At 37.8% G+C, this 17,575-nt stretch overlaps 1 protein-coding gene across 4 annotated transcripts in view; it reads left to right on the forward strand.

The window, feature by feature from the left end:
* Positions 1-17,515, forward strand: part of GRAMD1C (GRAM domain containing 1C) — a 98,970-nt gene extending 81,455 nt beyond the window's left edge. For 2 of the 4 annotated variants that reach the window (XM_055568214.1, XM_055568213.1), the window contains 8 exons: positions 3,016-3,134; positions 4,794-4,936; positions 5,700-5,803; positions 7,494-7,670; positions 9,146-9,203; positions 11,073-11,183; positions 11,559-11,664; positions 16,766-17,500. In XM_055568214.1, the coding sequence (XP_055424189.1) occupies positions 3,016-3,134; positions 4,794-4,936; positions 5,700-5,803; positions 7,494-7,670; positions 9,146-9,203; positions 11,073-11,183; positions 11,559-11,664; positions 16,766-16,867 (920 nt within the window). In that variant the 3' untranslated portion in view covers positions 16,868-17,500. Of the gene's footprint in view, positions 1-3,015; positions 3,135-4,793; positions 4,937-5,699; positions 5,804-7,493; positions 7,671-9,145; positions 9,204-11,072; positions 11,184-11,558; positions 11,665-15,533; positions 15,699-16,765 lie in introns of all 4 variants that reach the window. The other 2 variants (XM_055568215.1, XM_055568211.1) reach the window with 2 other exon arrangements.
* The last annotated feature ends 60 nt before the right edge of the window (positions 17,516-17,575 follow it).

Below are 17,575 nucleotides of genomic sequence, written 5' to 3' on the forward strand. Positions count from 1 at the left end.
ATCGCTAGAACTTTTCATCTTCCCCAAACTGAAACTCTGTCCCTGGTAAACAGTAACGCTCCATTTACCCCTCTCCCCATCTCCTGATGAACACCATTCTACTTTCTGCCTCTGTAAATTTTTCTATGCTTTTGTTGTTCAGTCACGCAGCTGTCTGACTCTTTGGGACCCCATGGAGTGCAGCACGCCAGGCTTTTCTGTCCTTCACTGTCTCCTGGAGCTTGCTCAAACTCATGCTCATTGAGTCGGTAATGCCATCCAACCATCTCATCCTCTATCATCCCCTTCTCTTGCCTTCAATCTTTACCAGCATCAGGGTCTTTTCTAATGGGTCAGCTCTTTGTACCAGGTGGCCAAAGTATTGGAGCTTCAGCCTCAGCATCAGTCCCTCCAATGAATTTCAGGACTGATTTCCTTTAGGATTGACTGGTTTGATTTCCTTGCAGTCCAAGGGACTCTCAGGAGTCTTCTCCAATACCACACTTACAGTATTTGTTTCTTTGTGACTGCTTATTTCACTTAGCATAATGTATTCAAGGTTTATCCATATTGCAGTATGGATTTCATCTCATTCGTTTTAAAGAATAAATGCTAAACCATTGTATGTTTATGCCACATTTTGTATACCTACTCCTTTATCAGTGGAGTTTTGAGTTATTTCCACTTTTTAGTTATTGTGGATGCTGCTGCTGTGAACACTGGTGTACAAGTATCTGTTTGAATCCCTGCTCTTGGTTCCTTTGGGTAATAACTAGAAGTAGAAATGGATCATAAGGTAATTCTATATTTAGTTTTTTGAAGAACTGCCATATTGTTTTCCACAGTGGCTGCATCATTTTACAGTCCCACCAGCACTGCATAAAAGTTCCAATTTCTCCATATCTAGCCAACCTCTTATTTTCAGGTTTTTGCGATAATAGTTACCCTAGTGGATGTGAAGATTCGCCAATTTTTAAATTTTATTACATCAAAGGATTCTTGAATTATTTATTTTGCAATTTTTGCTTTTGATTACTTCAACTTATTGTATCAAAATGGCTCATATGTCTTTTTGTATACTGTTGCCATTTTTTCTTATAACTTCATCTGTTCTTTGTATTATGATGAAATTTACTTAGGTACTGGGGGCTTGACTATTCCAAAATGTTGTAACATTCTGGCACGTAATATTCAATAGGCTTCTTGGTAACACTGATGAAAATACAAGTGAAAGAGAGACTTTTATCTTTGTTGAATAGTGTGCAGTTTTAATGGCAGAATTCAATGATATCTTTAAATTTAGTCACTGGTTAACAATGAACTATTTGTATAATTTTTCTGAAACAGGCTGACATACGACCAAAGTGATATTTTACAAAGTATTTTATAATTAATTTTATATCTCTTGTACACCTAAATAAATCATTTTTTAAACAAATTCTGTATTATAGATCCCATAATTTGAGATGTTGCCTGTTTAATTTACTTGCAAAATTTTTTTGCATAAGATAAGCAACAGGCAGCTTCAGGATCCCTCATTAAATCCCTAGGCTTAGCTGACTGAAAGAAGTTAAATAAAATTGAATATATCATAAAGCCTTGTTTCCTTTCCTTTGATGATGGGTAATAGGTTAGATAAAAGCTTCTGTTTTAGGATATTGGTGTGCAGCAGCCAGATATACTAATTGCCTAAGTCCATTGTGCTAGGTAGGGCTTCCCAGGTGGCTCAGAGTCTGCTTACAATGCAGGAGACCTGGGTTTGATCCCTGGGTTAGAAAGATCCCCTAGAGAAGGAAATGGCAACCCACTCCAGTATTCTTGCCAGAGGAGCCTGGCAAACTACAGTCCATGGGATCACAAGGAGTCAGATACGACCTAACAACTAAATAACAACAACAAGAACAGTTGTGCTAGGTGACTTAGTCAGATCTTTGAATAGAGTTCATGATGCTGTTACCTGTATTTTCCTAGTGTTAGCTTGTTAAATGAACTTTGTTATATGGTGCTATGTTCTAAAGATGTTCAGTTCAGACGCTCAGTTGTGTCTGACTCTGTGACGCCATGGACTGCAGCACACCACGCTTCCCTGTCCATCACCAACTCCCGGAGCTTACTCAAATTCATGTTCATAGAATTGGTGATGCCATCCAACCATCTCATCCTCTGTCATCCCCTTCTCCTCCCACCTTCAATCTTTCCCAGCATCAGGGTCTTTTCAAATGAGTCAATTCTTCGCATCAGGTGGCCACAGTATTGAAGTTTCAGCTTCAGCATCAGTCCTAATGAATATTCAGGACTGATTTCCTTTAGGATTGACTGGTTTGATCTTCTTGCAGTCCAAGGGACTCTCAAGAGTCTTCTCCAATACCACAGTATTTCTGTTCAAAGTGTGTTTTTGCTCAATGTGTTGTTGCTAAGCAAAAGAAATAGAATTTTTACAAAATCTTGCCATAAACATAGATTTTTCTAGAGTTTTCTTTATATAGAAAAGTGTATGTAGTTTATTTATATTCCATTGCCCCCTCCTTGATTAAAGATCTCGGCAGAGAAGCCATTAACATTGTATGATTTCTCATTGATGTGATTTCTCCACAAGTTGAGATCAGATCATATTGCTACATTAAGGACAAATGTCTTTCAAGGTCTTGTCCTTGATGATGAGAGTGTTGAAATGTTCTGTCTCTGATAAGTGGACACCATTACTTCTCTTTGTAGGTACTGGGAACTTTAAAAAGAAGCCCACTGATGATACACTTTTAATTTTGTCTTCTAGAGAAAAGAAAAACTGTTTGAATAGACAACAATTTAGAAGTAAATGGATCAGAGATGAGGTGAATGTCACATGCAAGAAGAGTGCCTGATGTGACTTTACTCTTCTTTAAGGTTAAATGAATAATACAGTTATAAGGAAGTTAGAACTGGTCACAAATAAAAATTTAAATAGCTCAAAAACTCTCTCTTTGATTCCATTACAAGCCGTACCCTTCAAATTTCTAGAACTAACTCTTTTAACTAACTCTTTTTTGCTGTGATTAGATGTAGTATCTACCCCTTGGAATGTGGAACCTGGAGGTGACCGGCTGAGAACCATGACTTACACTATAGTCCTTAACAATCCGCTAACTGGAAAGTGTACCACGGCCACTGAAAAGCAGGTATGTCTATGCCGCCAGTATTCCAAAAGAACCATGCATGTGCAAAGAGAAAAGATGCCTGTCATAGGTCCTAGTCACCTATTACAAGACAGTTTCAACAAGTATACAGCAAGACAAAAAAGGAAGGAGAAACTGTTTACAGGTTAAAAGAGTTTAAGAGGCACATAAACAAATCAACATAAAAGCTAACTGTAAAAAGGCTTTTCTGAGATTTAAGAAATTGTTCATTTCTATGTTCTGTAATGGTACAGTTGTTATATTTTAAAGCAAAGAGCATTTATCTTTTAAAGGGATCTACTGAGGAATTTTATGGAATCCTTTGGTGACTCAGTGGTAAAGAATCCACCTACAATGCAGAAGATGTGGTTTCAATCCCTGTGTTGGGAAGATCCCCTGGAGAAGGAAATGGCAGTCCACTCCAGGATTCTTGCCTGGGAAATCCCAAGGACAGAGGAATGTGACAGGCTACAGTCCATGGGGTCACAAGAGTCAGACACAACTGAGTGACTAGACCACCACCACCACTGAGCAATTGATAAAGAAATATACTGATGTATTTTTGGATGAAATTATATTGGTGGTTAGGATATCTTTTAAAAGTAGCTAGGCAGAAGATGAAGGTGGAGGGAGGGAATGTGGGGAGAGATACAGATGAAACAGGACTGGATGTGAGTTAATATTGAAGCTGGTTGATGAGCTGATGAGGGTTCATTGTGTAATGTTCATTTCTACTCTTGTATATGTTTGAACTTTTTCATAATAAGTGTTTTTTTTTAAAAAAGAATACTACTGGAATCTGATTTACAGGATCGTGTCAAGGGTTAGGGCCAAATAACTAGGTGGCTGCTCTGACATGTGAGGAAGAGAATGTTAGGTATTTAATGCTTTGTCTACTCTGTGACCAGCAGGCACTGTCATATACTGCGGTTTATGTTCGGCTGGTTCTGTTGAAGTACTGTATATCTGTGTAGTATATCTGTTCTACAGAGTTAGAAAATATCTATTAACATCTGAATTAGTTTTGCTATCATAGTTTTTGTCCATCAGTGTTCAAAAGGACTTAAAATTTTCTCTTCCGAAGATTTCCAAACATTTAAGAGAAGTTTCTTTTTGGTATCTGAGAGTCTTGGATAACTTTAGAGGATAAATAGAATAGGTACGGTTAAAATGAGAAAGAGTTGGCCAGCAACCACTTCAAAGCCTATTTAGGGAAAGCAGTGTTTTGTCTGGTTGTCCCCTTCCTTCATTTTTTTGGTTAACAGTGGTTTTTATTAAACTTTAATGAATTTTAGGGTGGGGTCCTGGCTTTGTTCAATTGAATTTTGAATTGTTCCTCTACCAGGAACATATGAAATTCTTAATAAACTGCTAACATAGATGAGAGATCATGTAGTTCCTTTCTCCTATGCATGCCTAAAATGAAGAGGAAAAAGTTATACAATGAAATGACAGAGAGGCAGCAAATGCTATGTCTGTACATCCCTTCTTCTCAATTTGTAGATTACATAGCAATGTGGAGGCCCTTCTGGCTTTGTATTTAGGCTCCTCATGGTTTTTTGTAATTTGTGAGAAGGAATTCTGGTATACATGTTCTAAGTTGGCAGGGAATTTCATGTATTAAACATGTACATGCAAAAAAATTTCATCTTATTTTGGCAGAGACTGTATAAAGAAAGTTGGGAAGCACAGTTTTATTTGGTAGATGCAGAAGTGCTGACACATGATGTCCCCTACCATGATTACTTCTATACTCTCAACAGATACTGTATCATCCCATCTTCAAAGCAGAAATGCCGACTGAGGTGAGCTACTGTAAAGGAGTGTTTTAGTCAGGACAGGCTACATTGTATGCTGGCAATGTATCAATCCTGAAATCTTAGTTGCAGTTTTACACAACAAAACTTTATTTCTTACTTTGCGTGTCCACGGGTGGTCAGCAAAGGGTGGGAAGCCTCACTCAACAACCCAGGCTGATGAGGCTTTGACCTCTGGGGCTGCACAATCCAGAATATGTATCATTTCGGTTACTACCAAAGGAGAGAGAGCTATAGAGTTGTGCTCACAATCCAGTGGCCAGAATGGTCCCAGGACCCTGTTTAACGGCAAGAGGGTTGGGAGATTTGAGGAGCATGTGGTGGGCAGTAAACAGCTCTGTTGCAGTGGGAGACCAGAAATGTTGGTGTGTTGAAGGTGGTGCTGGGCCCATCATATACTTGCCCTAGTCTCAGCTAGCATAGTGACTTTCAGCTAATGTATGACCACTAGAGATTTTTTATACACGGCATTTAGGAAATTTAGTTTATTTTGAGCCTTTATTGCTATTTAAATAAAGAAAATTCAGAGTTTGAGAAAGCAAAGAAATAAAATGCCAAGTTGATGAAATTATTAGCAGTTCCCAGTAATTTTTTTAAAGAATTTATTTTCAGTGAACAATTTTATTTGTAGTCTTAGTGACTTTACATCCTTTTGGCTTTTCACTGAATTCATTCCTACATTTAATTGCAGTGTTCATAATGTGATTAAATCTTGTAAATTAAATATTCTTCTTCCTTCCTTATTCATTAGAGTTTCAACAGATTTGAAATACAAAAAACAACCATGGGCTATTATCAAATCTTTAATTGAGAAGAATTCCTGGAGTTCGCTGGCAGATTATTTCAAACAGCTTGGTTTGTAAATTTCTTGATTTGTCTACTTTTGTAAGAATGGCATTTATTAACAGAATGGATGGATTCTTCAATTGGATTCATAGTAGGAACTGGTAGATGGCATTGGAATGACTCTTACTGAAGTGGTTCCAACTGTTACACTTAAAATTTAAAAACTTCTAATTTTCATTGATTTACCAAACACTTATATAATGCTTATGATATGCCAGATGTTGCCCTGTGTGTTTTATAAATATCAACTCACTGCAAACCTATCATTTTTTTTCCCATTTTGCTAAAGAAGAAATATCAAAACAGAGAGAGGTTAAGTGACGTTTCCAGGATCACACAGTTAGGAGCTGTCACACTCCCTCCCTCTGCAAGGAGCCAAGGAAGCTGACTGCGGTGAGGGGCTGGGCGACCTGATTATAAACATGCACTGTGCTCGTGAAGAAGGTCTGGAGAGTCCTCAGGCCCATACCTCCCTTACCGATGTAGTTCTCCTGGGATTACACAGGCCCACTTAGCCATGGGACCATGTACATGTATGGATTTGGTGGAGGGGAAGTGATGTAGTTGTTCTCTTTGGATATTCCAAAGAATATGAAGAAAAATTATACATATATATGATATATATATACACACACATATATATGTCATATATACATACACACACACATACATGAATGGAATTAATTTAGTCAAAGAAAAGGTGGTGGCCAATAAACTCAGGGTAATTTAAGGCTTCACTAGCCGGTTTGCTGGTTATTTATTTTCCTTGCTTTCTCATTGGCTGTTTCATTATTAAACTCCAAATCATGAGCAAGGAAAGAGAAACTCAAAGATAAGTTTGGCTGATAGATAATGAACTTCTAATGAAAAGCCTGGTGAAGGGAAAGGTCAAAACAATTGAGAAAAACAAAGTTTTTAGATTGTTTGCAGACTTTCTTTACCAATGCTTCCTTTTTTGCAAATTAGAACATTGTAAATTAGAACTATTTTATGCTGCTTCTTAGGAGAAGGCAATGGCACCCCACTCCAGTACTCCTGCCTGGAAAATCCCATGGACGGAGGAGCCTGGTAGGCTGCAGTCCATGGGGTCGCTGAGGGTCGGACACGACTGAGTGACTTCACTTTCATGCATTGGAGAAGGAAATGGCAACCCACTCCAGTGTTCTTGCCTGGAGAATCCCAGGGACGGGGGAGCCTGGTGGGCTGCCGTCTGTGGGGTCGCACAGAGTCGGACACGACTGAAGTGACTTAGCAGCAGCAGCATGCTGCTTCTTCCTTTGAGATTGATGATCAAGTACTATAATCTATCTTGGAAATCTTTCTAGGGACCCAATGTAAGTGGGTAGCCTGTTGTTTCCATAACTGAAATCTTTATATTAATATTTAATATGTCACATGGCAAATCTGTTCTGATGGTTCCCATCATTAATTAATACAGTTCATTTTTCCTGGAATAATGAAACCTCGTTATGGGATCATTGTATACTCCGTAACTTTTCATTAAGAGTAAAGTTTGAATCTAGGCCATAAGAAACCTGAGTAATAGTTACCAAGGCTTAACTATTAAGTAAAGCTATTAAGTAAAAGTTACTGAGGCTTAAAAAAAAAGCAAACTGAGAACAAAACAACAACCAACCCTTCTGTATATTATAGCTAAGAAGATTTCTCCACTATCTAAAGATTATTTTTTTCCTTTTAGAATCAGATTTGTTGATGGAAGAATCTATGGTAAATCAGTCCATGGAAGACCCTGGAAAACTTACTGGCCTGCGAAGGAGAAGGCGAACATTCAACAGAACAGCAGAAACAGCTCCTAAAATTTCTTCTCAGCGTTCTTCTGGAGATATGAGTTTAGAGGCCAAAGGGGATATTACAGGTAGCTGTTACCTGGTAAACAAAGATGAAAGCTCTTTTTTCTTTATAGATTTACTTATATGAAGCAGAATATACCTCTTGTTTATAAGACAGGTCAGTTAGGAGAGCTCCTTTTCTCTTTTCTGATAATATTTGTCAAACTCTGAATAATACATAAAGGAGCAGTTGCAAAATGGCAGGCATGTGGCCAATAGAAGTACTGTACTGGACTTACCTGGTATTTTAAAAGCTGGACATTTTTATATAAAAACTCCGATCTGATAGCCCTGGACCCACATGCCTTCAGAGCAGCAGTTGATCAGTTGGAGCCTAGCAGTATCTGCCTCATATAACTGAGTGTGTACTTTTGCCAGGTCACTGGTCCCTATCACTCTCGCCCACTGAGGGATGCTTCATTCGTTAATTTTCTGCCAGGCATTTACAGACATTTGATTTCTACCCTTGAATCTACTACAATGATTGTATGCTTTTAATCTTTATATACTGTCAGGGCCAGCTCAGTAAAACTTCAGAGATAGAATTTGACTTTTATTATCTCTGCATTTAATTTTGAAGACATCTTGTCCCTACTAACTATAACACCCTCCCTCTCAGAAATAAGAAGCTGTCATACACCCTCATCCTTCTACATTATCAGATCCTCTTCTAAGGTTTGTATCTTCAGTTCAGTTCAGTTCAGTCACTCAGTTGTGTCCAACCCTTTGTGACCCCATGGATTGCAGCATGCCAGGCTTCCCTGTCCATCGCCAACTCCCAGAGCTTACTCAAATTCATGTCCATAGAGTCGGTGATGCCATCCAACCATCTTACCCTCTGTCGTCCCCTTCTCCTCCCACCTTCAATCTTTTCCAGCATCAGGGTCTTTTTCAAATGAGTCAGTTCTTCGCATCAGGTGGCCAAAGTATTGGAGTTTCAGCTTCAGCATCAGTCCTTCCATTGAATAGTCAGGACTGATTTCCTTTAGGATGGACTTGTTGGATCTCCTTGCTGTCCAAGGGATTCTCAAGAGTCCTCTCCAACACCTTAGTGTGAATATATTTTTCTAACATTTAAACCTAATGACTATTTAATTTTGGGATTTGGCAACAAAATTTGGGCAACAAAGAACAGGGGAGGATGATTTCAAAAAAATTTTTTTAAGGAGCAAAGCCTTATATACATAGAACTAACTCAAATATTTGCAGAGATGAAATTTAGAGATCATTCATGATATATTGAATTGCTTACTTAATTTTAGAACAAATTAATTTGTAATATAGGTCAAATTTGCAGAACTGATATAAGGTTTCTTTTTGTAGATTTGTTTAATATTACTTAGAATATCAGAAGTCAAAGAAGGGTGCACCCTAACTCACTGTGTCTTTACAAATAATTTTACAAATTTCTTCTCCAGTATTTTTCAAATGAAGTTAAACTTTTACCAGTTTTAATCACAACCCTGAGTCTCAGATAGCCTTCTGTTTTTGTAATTTGCAGGAAAGAAAAAGGAAATTGAAAGCTATAACACTGTCCTTATTGTGGTGATGAGTATTTTGTAAGTATTTGTGTTGAGTGCTTATTTTGCTTGTGCCCTCACTTATCTTTTAATGGTTTCCAAAAAGATTTGAAAATATTTGTATATTATTGTATAGACATTACTACTATTTGACCAATTTTGGCCTACAGAAACAGTAATTTTATATGTTTCAGTCTGGTAGTTTTGAATGATTTTCAGAAGAACTGTTAAATTCAAGGGAATACCAAATACACATTCAGTAAATGTTTTTGTTTTTTAAGTTAATTTGATTTGTTTTTACCATCATAGGTTTTTAGGGAAATACCATAAACTTAAAGAGAATATTGATATATGCAGGCTGCTAAAATCCCCAAAATGCTATTTTACTCCATTATATTAGACCAGTGGTCTTTATTCTTTACTATACATAAGAATCACTTGCTAAACTACTGATTTCAGGGCTTCCCTGGTGGCCCAGGGGTTAGGACTCTGCTTCCAATGCAGGGGACTTACTTTCAGTCCCTGGTCTGAGAGCTAAGATCCCACAAGTCGTGTGGCATGGCCAATAAATACAATTTAAAACTAAATTTAAAAAAATATTAAACATAAATTTCTCAGCTCCAATACTACAGATTGAGTCAGTAGGTTTTCAGTAGGGATCAAGAATCAGTAGTATTCTAAAACACACTGCACAGGTTATTCTGACGCAAGTAATCTGAGGGTTGTAGGATGAGAAATACTGGAGTGATTAGTCTGAATCTCAGAGTGTTCTTTTGGAATCTTCTCTGTGAGTCATATTTAGACTCCTGTTATCTTCATGGCTATACTTGGATCATGGGGTAGTCCATCAGATTTAATTGAATTAGTTCTGACTGGATGATACGCTCTGGGTGTATTTTTTGGAAAGAAATTCTTATATCAGCCTTTTTTTCTAATTGTAGACTTCAGAACATAGAAAATGTTTGTTGTACCTTCAAGTTTTATAAAAGCTTTTCATATTCTGCTTAAATTGATTTGCTGTGACAATTTTGAATAGTATATATTATCTGTGATCTTTTGTATCACTTTGCAGAAAATTTATAGTCAGATATTAAATGTTGATTTTTATGCCATTTCATAGATTTGATTTTTTTGCTACTACCTTAGTTTTCATCTTCAGGATGGGTAAAAGTGAATATTATATATTTTAACGCAAGTCAATATTTTAACAGGAAAAAATAAGAGATATGATGTCACCTATGTATTTGCATATATATATAATGAGATACATTCATTCACTTGACATGCTGTTGTGAATACCAACAAAGTAAGCGTACTTAACAAGTAGCATTTTATATATGATACCATTGATGTCTGTTTGGGATTTGAAATTTTGTCTAAGTTGAGCCAGAAGGAATTTTTGCTGAATGTGCATTTGTTTTGGCTTCCACTGGGAATAAGAGGTACATAATGATCTATCTAAGAGCAAATCCATATTGATCTTCATTTCCTTTCTGAAGTACAGTACTATGCATGGATAATTGCTTAAGACAAAAGTACCCCAAAATAGATCTTGAAAGCTAATATGGTAGATTTCTAGGCTGGTGGTTGCACATCAACACTGGTTAGGATACCTGGCAGAGAGGAGAGATGTCAGGGACAATCCCAACCTGCTTATTTGAGGACTTCATTGTCCTCAAATGAAGTTACTTGCAACTAGTTACCTTCCAACTTTTCCCTCAACATCCACTTAGTACTTAAAGTTATTATTTCATACAATAAAATAGGAATAATTATTTTAAATAATAACTAATTGGAAACTAGTCTGGGTAATATGCATTTTTGAAGCTTTTGCATGTCTCTTCAGCATTAGCAATGCTTTAGGTCTGAATGAGAGTGGATTAACCAGGTCTGATTTTCTCTGTCTAGTTTGCTGTTGCTAGTTTTGCTGAATGTGATGCTGTTTCTGAAGTTGTCAAAGATAGAATACGCTGCTCAGTCCGTTTACCGTCTTCATCTCCAAGAAGAGAAATCTTTAAAGTAAGTCTTCCCTTCCACAACCTATTACTTCAATAATTCCTGTGCTGCAGAAAATTTAAGTCCAGTTTTAGAGAGTTTGCTGCCAACTTCTCTTTAGTCATATACTGTTTTGTTTTACCTGCAAATTTATGGGACTAATCGTTTCTGGAAAAGGCTAGAAGCCATTCCCTTGATCTTTCAAAAATTTTAAATTGTTTATTTGGCTGTGCCAGGTCTTAGTTGCTGCATGCAAACTCTTAGCTGTGGCATGTGGGATCCAGTTCCCCAACCAGGGATCAAACCTGGGCCCCTTGCATTGGAAGCGCAGAGTCTTAGCCAATGGACTGCCAGGGAAGTCCCTATTTCCTGATCTTTAAGATGGTATTTTTCTTTCAGTTTAGCCTCTGATATGGTGTCAAGAGCGGAAGCTGTTCAAAAGAGCAAAGGCCAGGCCCATCGCTTAAAAGGAGTGCTCCGCGACTCCATCATGACACTGGAACAGGTTGGTACCTCTGTGTCCCATGGTACTTGGTACTCATCCCAGTGATTCAGCTGCTTTTCTGGCTGTGAGAGAATATTCACTATACCATTATTTGAATAAATACCCCTTCTAGAGGCATCTAACCTTGCCAGTTTCTGGATTATGCATTTTATGTATATAGTTACTTTTATCAATACTTTTTTTTTTAAATGGAAATATACTATACTTACCATTGCATACCCTCCTTTTTTCAATTAGTAATGTATTTGAAGGTGTCTCCACATCAGTATGTATACATCTACCTCATTCTTTTTATTGATCCTTCTATATAAGATTTCATGCTTAACATTAGCTCTTTTTATAGAAATGGTAGATATTGTATACACTGCCCATTATTTTGTTTTTATCTATTAACTGTGTATCATGGAGATATTTCTATATCAGCAGATAAAGCACTTCTTCTTTTAATAGCATGTAGAATTCAACTGTACATGTGTGGCATAATTATTTTACCTGTTCCCCATTGAAGAATAAACACTTAGGTTATTTTGGTGTTTTCTATAAGCATTCTCTCTTGTCATCAATATGTGCTGCTTGGTTCTATGAATCAAAACTTAGGATTACCTTTGAAAAATAAAGACTAATATTCCCATTATAATATAAGATTTGTGTATTTTTAAAGTCTCACTGACCCTTTGGACATGAGTTTGAGCAAACTCAGGGAGATAGTTAAGGACAGGGAAGCCTGGTGTGCCGCAGTTCATGGAGTTGAAAACAGTCGGACATGACTTAGTGACTGAACAACAAGAAGAACGGAAATAAATATATTTTAGATAATAAGCAAACAACAACTTTTCAGAATTGAAAAGTAGAGATTTCTATAGTGCCTGTAACCAGGCATTGGCCTTCTGTTGGATAGGTTGTCTAACCTTAGCTTTTCTTTCCAGCTTTCCATCTTTTTTGCCTTTTTATTCTACTTCCCAGAAATTTCCTCATTTAATCTTCAAATTCTTCTACTGAGTTTTTCAGTTTTTGCTATCACTTTTTTAATTTCAAATTTCTCTGAATTTTCTTTTTTTTTTAAATGGAATTGTCTGCCTGTGTGGATCCAAATTTCTTAACGTGTGAGCTGGGCTGGTCTACCGTGAACTTCTCAGTAGATCTGGCTGGCCTGGTTGAGAAATCCTGATGTCGGCATCTTTAGGTCTTTACTCTTGACAGTTTCCACAGAGAAGACTCTTTCAATCTCCTCCCTGAAAGATTAAGAGCTGGCTGCCAGCATTTTAGGAGCTTACTAAGTAGAGGGATAGAGGATGCAGGGCGATGGGACAATCTGAGCGTACAGTATATGTGTTTGTGTGTAATCCCTATTCTTGGTATGTACTGCTGTCTTTACTGATGTCTTGCCATCCTCCTGGCCAGGCTACCAGAGATCGTCTGTTTATCCTCTCCAGAAAATAGGACTTCAGACTTCTGCCCAGGTAGTAGGAGAGGCCACATATCCAAAAGTTCATCCAGTCATTCTTAATTCCGTTCCTCTTTATTCCCACTTCTAAAGGTACCTGTCAATTCCTGAGGCTTTTGAGGATTCTTCAGGGTAGATTTGATTGGTTCTCAACTTTTTCTACTGTTGGCTTGGGATTCAGTGTTTTCAGAGCTGCTAAGTCATCCTTCTTCCTTCCAGTCTCCAAAGTCATGTTGCTCTTGTTGCCTATTCTATCCCCCCTGCACCCACCCTGGCCCGACCTTGTGGATTTATGCCTTTAAAAAAAAAATCCCTTTACTGTGCTTTTGGTGGGGTTGCAGGAAGGAGCAAAATTGGATGCATGTATTTAATCTACTTCCTCCCTCTTCAGTGTGCACTGCCTTGATTTCTTCCACTGACACTGCCCAAGCTAAGCTCCCAGGGATCTCTGACTTTTAAAGTTAATGTACCTTTTTTCTGAATTTTCATCTTACAGTGCCAGCACTTGACAGAGCTGACCATTCCTCTCTTGAAATATATCTAATCTTCCCTTCTTTAGAACCATGAAAAAACCTAGCTTTATTGCGAAATAGCTTATATACCATAACATTCACTTTTTAAAGAATTTTTAGTATAATCACAAGGTAGTGCAACCATCACCTCTATCTAATTTTTCAGTTGCTAAGTCGTGTCTGACTCTTTGCAACCCCGTGGACTGTAGCACACCAGGATCCTCTGTCTTACACTGTCTCCCAGAGTTTGCCCAGATTCATGTGTGTTGAGTTGGTAATGCCATCTCACCATTTCATGGGCTTCCCTGTGGCTCAGTGGTAAAAAACCTGCCTGCCAATGCAGGAGACACAGGTTCGATCCCTGGGTTGGGAAGATCTCCTGGAGAAGGAAATGGCAACCCATTCCAGTATTCTTGCCTGGGGAATCCCATGGACAGAGGAGCTTTAGGGGAGAGGTGGGGAGGGCTACAGTCCGTGGGGTCGCAAAAGAGTTGGATACGACTTAGTGACTAAAGAACCTCAGTAATAACAGACTTAAATACAATTATATCAATAATTATACTAATGAAAAGGGACTACGATCTAATTCCAGAGCATTTTTATCATCCCCCAAAGAAGCCCTGGAGTCATGAGCAGTCACTCCCATCCCTCACTCTCTCAACTCCTGATAATCACTACTTTCTGTTTTTATGGATTTGCCTATTCTGGACATTTCATATAAATGGAATCATATAATATATGGTCTTTCATGCCTGGCTTGTTTCACTTAGCATAATGTAAAGCTGCTATTTGCTGGTTAAAACCATCCCCTCTACCTGACCTCATCCTGGCCCAGTGCTGCAGGCTTCTGCATTAGAGTCCCTTCCCTTCTCCTTTACTGCCCTTTAGGTTATCTCAGCTGCTCCCCTAACTTAGAATACCACACATGCCAATGGCTCCCAAAGCATCTGTCTCACCTTGACCTCTTCTCCAAGTCCAGACTCATATAGCTACTTGCTGACTTGGTGTCTTTACCTAGACGCTAACAGGTGCCCCAAACTGATTGTGTCTAAAACAGAATCCAATTTTCATCCTGAGCCAAACTCAGTTCTCCTCTAATTGAAATAATTTCAAAAAATGATACTATCATCTTCCAGTTGTTCAAGTGAAAAACTTCGTATCATATAGTGTATAAGTATATATTTATGGCTGTGATTATTTGTTTTGGTTCTGAGTCCCTCACTAGTCTGTGAGTTCCATGAAGGCAGGAACAGTGCCTATTTGGTTCACCATTATATACCCAGGACTTAGCATAGTGCCCAGCATGTAACAGGTGAACAAAAAATATTTGTTGAAAGAATGAATTAAAAAATGACTACAAAAAAGAATAAGACATAATTTTTGCTCTCAAGTTGTCTAGAATTTTATTAGATATCAGATGTCCATGTGTATGATAAAGACTACTTAAAAAAGTACAAAATTAAGCGTCAAAGTAAGTAGTAATAATTTAGGAGTTTAGAGGCAGGATGATTAGGGGAAACAGTGGGGATGGCTCAGTTTTCGATAAGTGAAGATCAACATGAGCATAATAGCAAGCAAAGGCCTGGAGTGGAACTTGAGTTATTTAGGGGATGGTGGGGAGACCACTGCAGCTTCAGAAACCATTTCAGAAAACAAGCTCTTCACTTTGGATTTTCTGATGAATAGACTTACTGGTAGGTAGAGTACACAGCAGTATGTTGTAGGAAGAAGTACAGTACTGCAGCAAACTGGAAGAGCCCTTTCACACTGACAGATAGCCTAAGGAATAAGGCATTTGATAATCAGTCTTTTATTTGGGCATCAGTATAGACAATTTTATTAAATGCAAACTTTTGGCATACAAATAATCAGAAAAATTTAAACAATGTGATTTTGAAAATTTTTCTCTGCAGTTGAAGAGCTCACTCATTATGCTTCAGAGAACCTTTGATCTACTAAGTAAGAACAAGACTGGCATGACTATCCAAAGCTAGTGATCTTAAGGACCAAAATGGTAGAGATATGTGGAACCAAAAGACAACATCTTGAAGAAAACCAGAAGATGAAGGATTTGAATGGTCATAGGAACATTTCAATATTTTCTCATTATTCATACTTCTAATATGAACATTCTTTTTAATAACAGTTATTGGAGAATTAGCCTCTGACAGCCTTAAGAATCCATCCTTTCATTTCTTATACATAATTCTAAGCTGTGAATTTCTCCAGTGAAGCGTGAAATATTTTGTGAATTTGAAGTTCTGTGACACGAAAAGAGCTGAGTGATATGGCCTCATTTTCACAGTGAGGTTTGAAGTTTGATGCTCTAAGTTTATCTGTTAGCACAGAATTAGTTTGCATCCATTAGGCTGTTTTCACAGGTAAACATTAAAGAGGATAAAGAAGACAACGGAAGAAGCCTCTAAATCATTATTATCTTTGAAGGATCAGTTTTCAGGCATATATTATAACATAGCTTTGTGTACTGTAAATATTACAATGTCTTCATTTATTTAGCAAGGAAGTTCAATAGTTGAACCTTTTGAATCTGCATGTTGATGATTATCTGAAAGATTCTCCAGCCATGTCATGTGTGAAGGAAATAGGTGTTCTTCAGGTGGCTGTCAGAGGTGCAATTAGCTTGCCTCTTCATACATCCAATGGCAGAAGAGTCCACTTCAGAAAAGGAAACATGTAGGATAACAACCCTTAAAATGAAGAACTGTGCTCTGAGTTTTAAAAAGATTATGTTAAAACCTGGGCGTTTTAGTGTCGGAGCAAATGCATACTTGAACCAAGCTTGGCTTCAGCTTAGCAAACTTTTATGATGGAAATGAGCCATCTGGTTGAAAATAATTTGTGGATTACTGTTCAGTAGCCACGTAGGGCTTTATTTACTCATTCACGTGTGGCTATAGTCAGTCAGTTGTAAGCAGACACAAACTTTAACTCTTTAATGAAGACTTTGGGGGGCATTATCTCCCAATACAAGTGCACCAACAAGTTGTAAATCAGACAGGAGTTGTTAGGCCTATGCGTCTTAATGCAAGTTATGTCTCTGGAACAAGAGAGGGACATTGCAGAATAATTTGTATATATTCTTACTGTTTGAATAACAATTGCCTTTAAATGTTTTTTTGCCCAGAGTCATCCAAGCCACATGGGATTGCTAAAGTCATTTTTGCGATGCCCACAGAGAGAGAAAAGTATTGACTGGATTAGAGGAGAACCAGGTTTCTCTGGGTGAATCCCAACTAACCTACCTACCAGTGTACGTACCTGGAGGTTTTTTGATAAGGATTTATGAGGTGTCTGACTGTGAGCAAGAATGACTGGATTGTCACTCTAAAACTTGTTCTCTGTTAAGTTCACAAAAATGGTCAATGAGAAGCTGAATATTTTCGTGATGTTTCCTCAAAACTTGTACTTCATAAAATACCTCAAAAGAAAGTTACCAAAGTTGCTTTATAAATTATGACTAAATATGTATGCAGAATTCAATTAACTGTATTTGAGCCTATGTAAACTGAGTATAAATAAAATCCAAAATGTCTAAGTTGTTTTTCTTCTTTTTCTGTCAAACCCTCCCCAAACTAGAAACCCTGTTTCAGTGAAAACATATACATGGGCCGACACGCTTTAAAAAATTTTTGTGCAAAATTAAAACCCAAAGAGGACTCTCATCCTAGGGCAGTTTTTATTTCTAATATGCAGCCTGCTGGTCTAATGCAGACTGCTTGCCGGAAATCATGAAAATGAACAAGTTGGATAATTAACAGATCAAGGACAGGGATAGGCCTTTAAGAGAGGGTTAGCGAATTTGGGGGCGGTACGTTGGTAACAATTCGCGGTGGAGAGCTCCACCAACGCCTGTTGCTGTAGTCTCAGTGAGACTGGCCGACCCACGGCTCTCCTGTACTTCGGAAACCCTCCCGGCTCCGGGGTTTCCCGTATT

Source organism: Bubalus kerabau, chromosome 2 (assembly GCF_029407905.1).
Source record: "Bubalus kerabau isolate K-KA32 ecotype Philippines breed swamp buffalo chromosome 2, PCC_UOA_SB_1v2, whole genome shotgun sequence".
In the NCBI taxonomy this organism is placed as follows: domain Eukaryota; kingdom Metazoa; phylum Chordata; class Mammalia; order Artiodactyla; family Bovidae; genus Bubalus; species Bubalus kerabau.